Source organism: Paramormyrops kingsleyae, chromosome 11 (assembly GCF_048594095.1).
Source record: "Paramormyrops kingsleyae isolate MSU_618 chromosome 11, PKINGS_0.4, whole genome shotgun sequence".
In the NCBI taxonomy this organism is placed as follows: Eukaryota; Metazoa; Chordata; class Actinopteri; order Osteoglossiformes; family Mormyridae; genus Paramormyrops; species Paramormyrops kingsleyae.
In genome coordinates this window covers 2,520,655-2,529,706 of record NC_132807.1, presented here as the reverse complement: position 1 = coordinate 2,529,706, position 9,052 = coordinate 2,520,655, and the positions used below count along the sequence as shown (strand labels likewise).

General features: G+C 37.9%; 1 protein-coding gene across 1 annotated transcript; it reads left to right on the top strand.

Moving 5' to 3' along the window:
• The first annotated feature begins 904 nt into the window (after positions 1-904).
• LOC111848092 (uncharacterized) lies at positions 905-8,173 on the top strand. Its single transcript, XM_023819838.2, has 7 exons — positions 905-1,038; positions 1,801-1,881; positions 4,894-5,043; positions 5,203-5,496; positions 6,957-7,114; positions 7,462-7,577; positions 7,878-8,173. Exons 1-7 carry the CDS (start codon positions 975-977, stop codon positions 8,008-8,010), a joined length of 996 nt encoding a protein of 331 aa, XP_023675606.1. The 5' UTR covers positions 905-974; the 3' UTR covers positions 8,011-8,173.
• The last annotated feature ends 879 nt before the right edge of the window (positions 8,174-9,052 follow it).

Below are 9,052 nucleotides of genomic sequence, written 5' to 3'. Positions count from 1 at the left end.
AAAGGTTCTGTCAAAATCAGCACAATAACATTATTTCCTGAGTTTTAATGCAATTAATGTTGAAAAATATGGTTTTAAAATAAAATATGAATTTTAAAAAAGTGCTATATACAGTATGTATACTGTGAAAGCACTGTTCAGCCTTGAAACCATGACCTCTAAGGTGTAAAGCCACAGCGTTACCTGCTGTGCTACCATGCCCTTTGCTCATGGCAACTTTAGTATTCTTAGTTGTACTAGTAGTATGTGACATTAATGTAACATACAGTACAAAAAATTGGTATCCATGGTGCACTAACACTCTGAAAACACTATTAACAGGGTACCAGAGGGGGTGGATATCCTGGCAGATTCAGGGGGGGCAGCACTTCACTAAGACTCTTTAAACTATAAATTACTAATATTTTTCACATTTCTGCTTGCATCATTGAATGGGATGTATCTAATGCCATGCAATGTCTTCAGACCGTAGAAAGAACCCCACGTGGAAAAAGCGAGAAGATGCAAACCCCACAAACTCAGAGCTCCCCAACCCATTAATTCAGACACATAACTGCAATATAATGCATAAGCAACCTACAGGGCTTGAGTATTCTTGTGTTAAGAAATGAACAGTTACTTATCTTTAGTTATTTATCTTTACATCACTTATGGAAGTTTAGCCCACATCATGTTATTGTCTCTTTTTGGCAGATTTTCTTTAGGTAAAACATTTTGACAAATGCACTTCCCCCATTGTGACATCATTTAAGGAAGTTCTATTGTAAACTGAGCAGATAAAGGGAAGTTTTCAGGCTGACTGGATCAATTTCAGAACATGAGAAATAAAATCAAGCAGAATATAAATGAATGAATAAGATGTCAAGTGAAACTTCCCTTTTCAGACTTTTTAGGGATATTTTTGACAGCAACCTCTAGTCCAGCCAGTGTCTGACCAAATCTGCTCATGTGAGAGTCAGTCAGCGATACCTGACATGTCTGAAGAGCTCTGCTATTCCACTGTGGTTTTCACCACATCCAAAAATTCCTTGGCTACAGGTGAGTCCAGTATCGTCTCCTTTACATAAAATTTAATTTTCTTTGCTTTGCCTGTCAGGGTCACAAATATGTCAAGCTTATCTAAGCTGATTCCACATTCATGTCTGAAAATGTTTAATGTTCTTTATGGCATCATTACATCTTTTTGATTAAAGCACAAAAAAAACCTCTGTCACACACAGCATCTGACTACTTGTCACAAAAGCATCTGCTCTATAAAGTAAATGCAATGTAAATGTTGAAATTTAACATTTAAATTACACAATTGGGAAAAATTAATTTCAGAGACAGTCCAAAATCTTCTCAGAATTAGTGGATTAAATGGCTTTACTTTCTACTGAAATCTTTTAATCATCATAAATCATGGAGCCCGTGAAGTCCCAAAAAAAATATTTGTTAATCTTGTGTGTGAAAGATATTATATTGTACGTATTACGTTATAATTAGCTTGTGTGCACAAAACAAAAAAATAAAAAAAAAATTTTGGACTTTGCGGGCTCCGTAAAAAGTTGTGGAATAATATCTTTTATTTCAGTTTTTCACAATCTTTAATTATTTTGTAACTGTATGAATTTTATAATTGCATTTTCCACAAAACATGCAACATGCATTCATATCTGTAATACATGTCAAACTGTCTACACTATGGCAAATTACTGATTGTTCAACTTACAAAGGGTATTGCAACCCTGTTGTGTATGCATTTTCAATATTACCATATATAAATACTTTTACTTTTTTATTTCAATTTTACATTATTAGTCAAAAAGAATGAAGAAATCCTATATGCACAAGTTAAGAAAGCAGAACTAGCTCCAGAGAAGTCATTCCCTGCACCAGATGGTAAGTTACAAGCTTTGCCAGCGGCGGACTAGCAACAAAAAGCAGCCCAGGAATTTGCCACTGACCAGGGGGTATAAATTAAAGGGGGTATAACAGGAGGTATAACAGGGGGTATAACAGAAGGTATAACGGGGTATAAATTAAAGGGGGCATGAATCAACTGGGATGAACTTCTCGATGTCCAGTGTAGCTTTGCAGTATAGTTGTTTTTGGCGGCCTGTCTTAATTTTAGTTTTAGTCTAGTCTTTGCGTCAAGCTGTCATTTTAGTTATTATTAGTCTTAGTCATGTCCATACTCATTTTAGTCTAGTCAAGTTTCAGTCGACTAAAAGTCTGAGCATTTTAGTCATATTTTAGTCAGAATTATCCATGACTATTTTAGTCTAGTTTTAGTCAACAAAAACTGATGACATTTTAGTCTAGTTTTGTATTTTAATAATTTTTGTATTTTAGTCTCTTTATTTTAGTAATGCAATTCTATTTTACCTAGTCAATATAGTACAAGTACCTAGTAGAATAGACAAAAACAAAATTTTCTTTAATTGTGAAAACGCATTTCACAATTAAAACAAGGTTCTTATTATTATATCATTGTTACCTTATAGACTCAAGAATACTCTACATCCATTCCAGATACGGAAGACGCTCTGATTTGAATTTATAACATTTATTTTGCCAACCAAACACGTTTGAACTTAGAAGTACACACACATTTAAATAAAATAAATAAATAAAATAATGTCCATCTTCTTGCGCAGGACTTGCTTCACTGAAGCTGTTTCTGGAATCTAGCACAGGAACAGATACAATGTCAGGACAGATGCAGCCTCTGGAAAATCTAACTGTTGTAAATATTAAAGTAGCATAAATCCTTGCTATTAGGCCTATTTTGCCCTCAATGACTGAAACTATTGGTTGTAATTTGGCTGTTTATTTTCAGCTACAATTGTTTAACAGAAAAAAATAGGCCTCACAAGACCATAAAGGATGCCAATCAAAATGCATCATGCTCTGAATCATTCACGAACATCCTTTCCACAAGAACATTATTTCACAATTAGCAGGTATTTACATGAGCTGTAGCCAGAGCCTACCTCTACGTGGATGGTAACTAGCCTGGCAAGCCAGACCCACAATGTTCCGAAAAACGCTCTTTCAATGTTTCAAACACTACCCCTTTCGACATATATCTAGTCACGCAGTAATGAAAGCTTGAAAGTTTAGATCACCAGGATTCAAGACAACTGAGCTGTTGTTCTGTTTGCTACTTAGCTTTAGCTTGCTAAAATGCCTACATAGCTTCAAAATGTTCTCTTTACCCACGTATTCTTATCAGACATCTTATCAGAAAGGATGTTTTGTACAGATCGCCAAGTGTCTATGCTTATGAAATATAATTTTCTCCAAAACGTCTAAAGCTAGCAGGCTAACATCTATTGCTAACGATAACATGTTAAGTTGGCATGAGCTTTCTAAAATAGAAAGTAACGTTACGTTAATGTCTTTACTTACCTCAGTGTTATTGTGGAATGCCTTGAGATGTCTTTTAAGGTTTTAAGGTTTGTGGTGTTTGTTCACGATATTTTGTGGCCGCATTTCTCCGCCATCTGTGTGCCCGAATGGGAGACACAGGAAACAGAAATACTGCATAATAATAATAACGCGACTAAACGAGAGGAAATAACGTCTCGTCTCGTTTTCGTCAAAGAAAATGAAGAGACATTTTAGTATAGTTTTTATTTTGTAAACCAAATTTAGTCTCGTTTTTGTCAACAATTTTACATGATATATTTCGTTACAGTTATCGTCACATGACCAGCATTTACGTTGCGCCTCGTCTCCGTCACGTCAAAAAGGTTCGTTGACGAAGATATTTTGTCAAAAATTCCGTGGACGAAAACAACACTACTTTGCTACGGAAGAGGATTAGGGCCACCATGAAAATATTATTCTGAGAATTCTGAGTTTAGAAAAAAAAGTCAGAATTCCGACATTAAAGTAAGAATTCTGAGAAAAAAGTCAGAATTCAAATAATATTTTCATGGTGGCCCTAATCCTCTTCCGTAACTTTGCAGTAATACAGAATGCACCAAAAATGCATCATAAATGTCCAGTGAAACCTGCACTACTTTCCTACTGAGAATTAAAAGCTAAATTACGAACACAGAAAAAATACCGTGGGTTGGCCCTGTAGATCATTCTGGATAGACTGAAAATTGCATGCTTACAACCACTGAGGATCCTCTGTTTGTAGAAAGATTTGATTATTGAGAGTTTTGTGTCATTATTTGATTTAAATAATAATAATAATCTACCAGTTGAGAAACAGTGATGTAGAATAATTAGGCAATTTCACCAAGAGTACAGTTGAATCCTCTACTGATGAGATAAACTTGCTACATCAACATATTAAATTAAATCATATTGTAAAGTGGCTTGTGTTAGTCATATCAATGTATAATAATACTTTATCATAAATATATTTACAGTTTTTTCCACATTTATTTATCTGCATAAAGAGAAGCATCAGTAAATAATGTAGCATTTGTGACCTCCCCAGCGAAACCCGAGGAAAGGGATCCCTGCCCTGATCCAGAGAGAGCACTCCAGTATGGGCCATATGAGTCATATCAGCCTGTCATTGGTTTTCCTGTAAAGTTCACAAACAGAAAATTACCCGCACATAGGCTCCATAGGGAGTAGTACAGAGAATTTCCAGAAAATAATGTATTTCCATTTTATTATCATTTGTGTGATGGTTGTAGTAGATTGGTTAGTTAACTGCTTACGGTGCCTATTTTTGTTTCAGTTTAAAGACCATTTTAATGATTCTATCTATGATTTTACGCTTTGTATTTGGTTTGTGTACACAGTTGATGCATTGTGTATAGGATTACTACATTGCATACATGCGTACTGTAGCTCTGTTTAGCTTAGCCTGTAATGACTGACACCTTGCTTTACTTTTGGTACAAACACTTTACAATATTATATTGTCACACATTAATGCAGATTCCAGAACAATTGGTCAGGAAACTTCGTCCCCTGCACAGGCTCCAGAGAAACCTGAGCACAGACATCAGCCCCAGAAGTGGGCTATAGTATTTCTCAGCCTTACCTGTGCTTTATTACTGGCTGGCATCATTGCTGTCTTTGTCTACTGTAAGTACTACATGCTCCTGAATCAGATTGTGCTCTATATTAATGGATTGACTCCGCTGTTTCTGAATTCCTTTGTGATACATCAAAGCAGATTTTAGCTCATTCACCTCAATACATGGTCACGGAAGGTCTATTCAGCATGGTTGTGTCTTTCTGCAGATAATCTTTCCCAGAGTGCTGCAGGGCAGCTCAAAAAGGACATCAGTGCCCTTATGGATAACAACAGTGCCCTTATGGAAAACAACATTGCCCTTATGGGAGCCAATAGTGCCCTTATGGAAAACAACAGTGCCCTTCTGGAAAACAATCAGCAGCTACAAGTGCTTAAAAGCAATCTCACTGCTCAGAATGAATTCTTGGAGAGTGAGAACAAAAAACTGCAAAAGAACCAGACTTTGCTGGATGAGATTTTACAGTTCCGTAATTTTCCTGTGGAAAAATATTGCCCAAATGGTGAGTGCTGGCCTTCCAAGTTCTGGTTTATTTCATGTTGTGTTTTCCCCAATAAGTAGGGAATGTCTGTTGTCAGGGTCAGTGCCTGTCTAACCCTGCCTTTCGTGTCTCCTTCCCCATCTGGCCAGCAGGTGTTGCTGGCCATCCAGTTCTCCTACCTTTCTCTTGTCCATTCAGCCCCAGTGTGCTCTCCCTATTCCCTGGCCTGCCACAATGGGTTGAATGTGTGGCTTAGGGATTGCATTCCCCAGTCATTTGATTGAGGCTGGCTAATCGTTTTTGCTCTCCAGTGTTTTATGTTTCCTGTTCTAGATTTGCCTTCCTTGTTCTGTTCCGGTTGTATGTTGTACTTTGTTTTCTTGTTTATTTTCCTAGTGTAATGTTTCCCTGTGTTTCCTTAGTTTCAGGTCTCTAGTTCCTTAGTCCCTATTACCTGGCCTGCCACAATGGGTTGAGTGTGTGGCTTAGGGATTGCATTCCCCAGTCATTGGACTGATTAATGATCAGCCTTATATCTTTCTTTGTTTCTGCTCTCCAGTGTTTTAAGTTTCCTGTTCTAGATTTACCTTTCTTGTTCTGTTCCAGTTTTATGTTGTACTTTGTTTTCTTGTTTATTTTCCTAGTGTAGTATTTCCCCGTGTTTCATTGGTTTTAGGTCTCTAGTTCCTTAGTTCTGTGTTCATTAGTGTTAATTGCTTCACCTGTGTCTTGTTGTCCAGTGCCCTTGTTGATTGGTTGTTTTTGATGATTCACACCTGCCCTTAGTCCTTGTTATCAATGTATTTAAGTACCTGACTGTTCATTTCCCTAGCTGGTCATTGCCCATGTTAGTGTATGTTGTCTCGCCGCTTGGTTTTTGTAGTTCCTGCTCCCTTTGTTGCTTGGTTTCCCTGTTGACTTATGGTTCCCTGTTCATTGTTATTTTGCCATTTAATTCTGACCTCCTGTGGTCCCTTATTTTAGTGGTTTTCCCTTTGTTGTTGCTGTTAATTAGCAAATCCCTTGTCTCGTCAGCCGCTAAGTGGATCATCACCTTCTTTTTCCCACCTGCACCATGCCACACCATAACAGTCTGTGACTTAACATCTCAATTCACAACAGTGTGCACACATGTTACTTTTGTCCAAAGCAACTTATAAGTGAGGGTCAGACAGGGTTTCTGGAGCAACTGGGGTTAAGGACCTCACTGAAGCACACAATGATGAAATCACTGACAAGAGCAGGATTTGAACTACTGATCACAGGCAAGAGTCCTAACCTGCAGAGCCACACACCTCCGGTAACCTTCAAAAACATGTGATTAAGTGAAATGGAATCAACTTATCTATAGTGCATTAGTGTATGCCCAGTGATAAACTGGAGCTACAGCCCTATGTTGGATAATTGGTCATGGAAGATAGATGAATGGGTGACCTGAAAGCTATTAATATGTAATATTACTCCGGCTATCTCCTGTGAAGGGACAACATGCTCACGCTGCCCAACTGGATGGACATTCAACAATTCAAAGTGTTACTTCCTGTACCTTGATCAAACATGGAAAACGTGGCAAGATAGTCGTATTGAATGCTTCAAAATGGGGGCTGATCTGCTAACAATACAAGACAAGGAGGAACAGGTACAACATTCCAACAAACTAAATCATGTTCCTGTGGTGTGTAACAGTACTCTTCAATGCATTTCAGAACTTTTTGCCTATTGTATAGCTACCCACAAAGATGTACACATGAAAACTACTGTCTTTCTAATCTAAATCCAATGCACTTATGAGTGTTTGCATATTCGCTACCCATGCATGTATACTTTGATTTTATAAGGAAATCATTTCTAAATCAATTCCCAAAACTTGGGAATTTTTGAATTTATGAATATTTAAGCCCTGCTCCTACTGTTCTTGAAAGCAGGTTTGCTGAGTCTGTATCTACTTGCAGTGTGGGTATAATTAGCTTCATTGTGTCCATTTAGATGTTCATCGTGAACCTTGCACCTGCATACTTTGACAAATGGCACGGTTACTGGATCGGATTGACTAGACAAGCAAACAACTGGGTCTGGGTCAACGGCTCTTCAATGACCACAGGGTGAGAACTAGAACCACTGCAGTGTGAGAGATTGCCCCAATTCAGTTCAACAGTATCTTCTAAACTATCAAATAATCAGTACAAAAACGATTATGTAGGGACTACGTACAAACATCCTTTTTGCTTTTGATATTTAAGGATTTAATGTGATTGAGCACAGTTTTGTAAACTCCAAGATGACTTCCAAGTTTTTAAAATTTCTGTCACATATCAAATGTTTCTGAGAAACTCATGTTGTAAACACCCAGGGGCATTTATACAGTTTTTGTATTGAATTTAAATCTCAACCTTTATTTCTAGGTTCTGGGCAGACGAAGGAAGCCAAAACTATGTTTTAATAAATACAGACCAAATAACCCTGAACAGCTGGCAAACAAAGGATAATGACATGTTTAACCGGTGGATCTGTGAGAACAAGGCCCTGCTATTCTGAAGTCCGTTAGCAGTCCTGGCTCTCTGCTGGTCTGCTGGATGGAGGCCTGCTGAGACGACCTACCTGTGGAACAGTTCAACCTTACTGCCTTCAGACAAATTTCTTTTGTAGGTGTTAAAAAGCAGTTAAAAGTCACAAAATATTAATAAAAGCTTGGAAAGGAGCTGCACCTGGGATCATGTTTATTAACCGTGCATGCACACATTTTTACACATAGAAGGGTATAAAATAATATACATATATTTATGAGCACTCCTGATCATGCATACGCACAAACCCCCAGCAGCAAAGAAGTGTAGCTGAAGCAAACAGATTGGCACAAATCATTCTCTCCTGTAAAACAATCAGAAGTTTTGCACCACTGATTAGCATGACCCTGTTAAGCTTGTTAAACTCGTGTCTTAGGCTCGGACATGTTCCAAAACCTTGAAGCTAGAGAGATCATATTTAACTAGCTAACATTTTAGCATTCTACATATTGTAGCATGATGCTTGCAATTCCGACATAGGGTATAATTCAGTTTCAGCAGTGGTTCAGACATATTGTGTCCATGATTCTGATTCGATGGTTAGCATTAGCCATATTTTTAATAGTCTAATTAGTACCTGTACTAAAAAAACATAAGACCGAACAACATTCAAAAATATGGCACCATGATATCTTTCCAGTACTGTGATGTACTGGGCAGGATTATTCGGAGACACAATTTCACTTTACGTCTTTACTGTGAAACCATGCTGGCCATTTTCTTTTAAACGTCTCTTCTATTAAACAGGTTGCGCATGCACTAGTGCATCTGCTACAGCAGGGGTAGCCAATCTTATCCGCAAAGGGCCGGTGTGTATGCGGGTTTTCGCTGCAACTCCCTAATTAGATTACTAATTAGAGGACTGATTGGCTAAAGGGTCCTCACACCTGGGTTTGAACAGCTGACCTACAGGTTATCCCTAAAACCTGCATACACACCGGCCCTTTGTGGATAAGATTGGCCACCCCTGTGCTACAGCAACACCATTAGGACATACCGCTTGCAGCATTAAC

Excerpts from the sequence above, each read along its gene's own strand:
- LOC111848092 (XM_023819838.2), top strand. The coding sequence starts at position 975 with ATGTCTGAAGAGCTCTGCTATTCCACTGTGGTTTTCACCACATCCAAA. Across the intron at positions 1,039-1,800 it reads CAAAAATTCCTTGGCTACAG|TCAAAAAGAATGAAGAAATC; the intron begins GTGAGTCCAGTA and ends TTACATTATTAG. Across the intron at positions 1,882-4,893 it reads GTCATTCCCTGCACCAGATG|ATTCCAGAACAATTGGTCAG; the intron begins GTAAGTTACAAG and ends ACATTAATGCAG.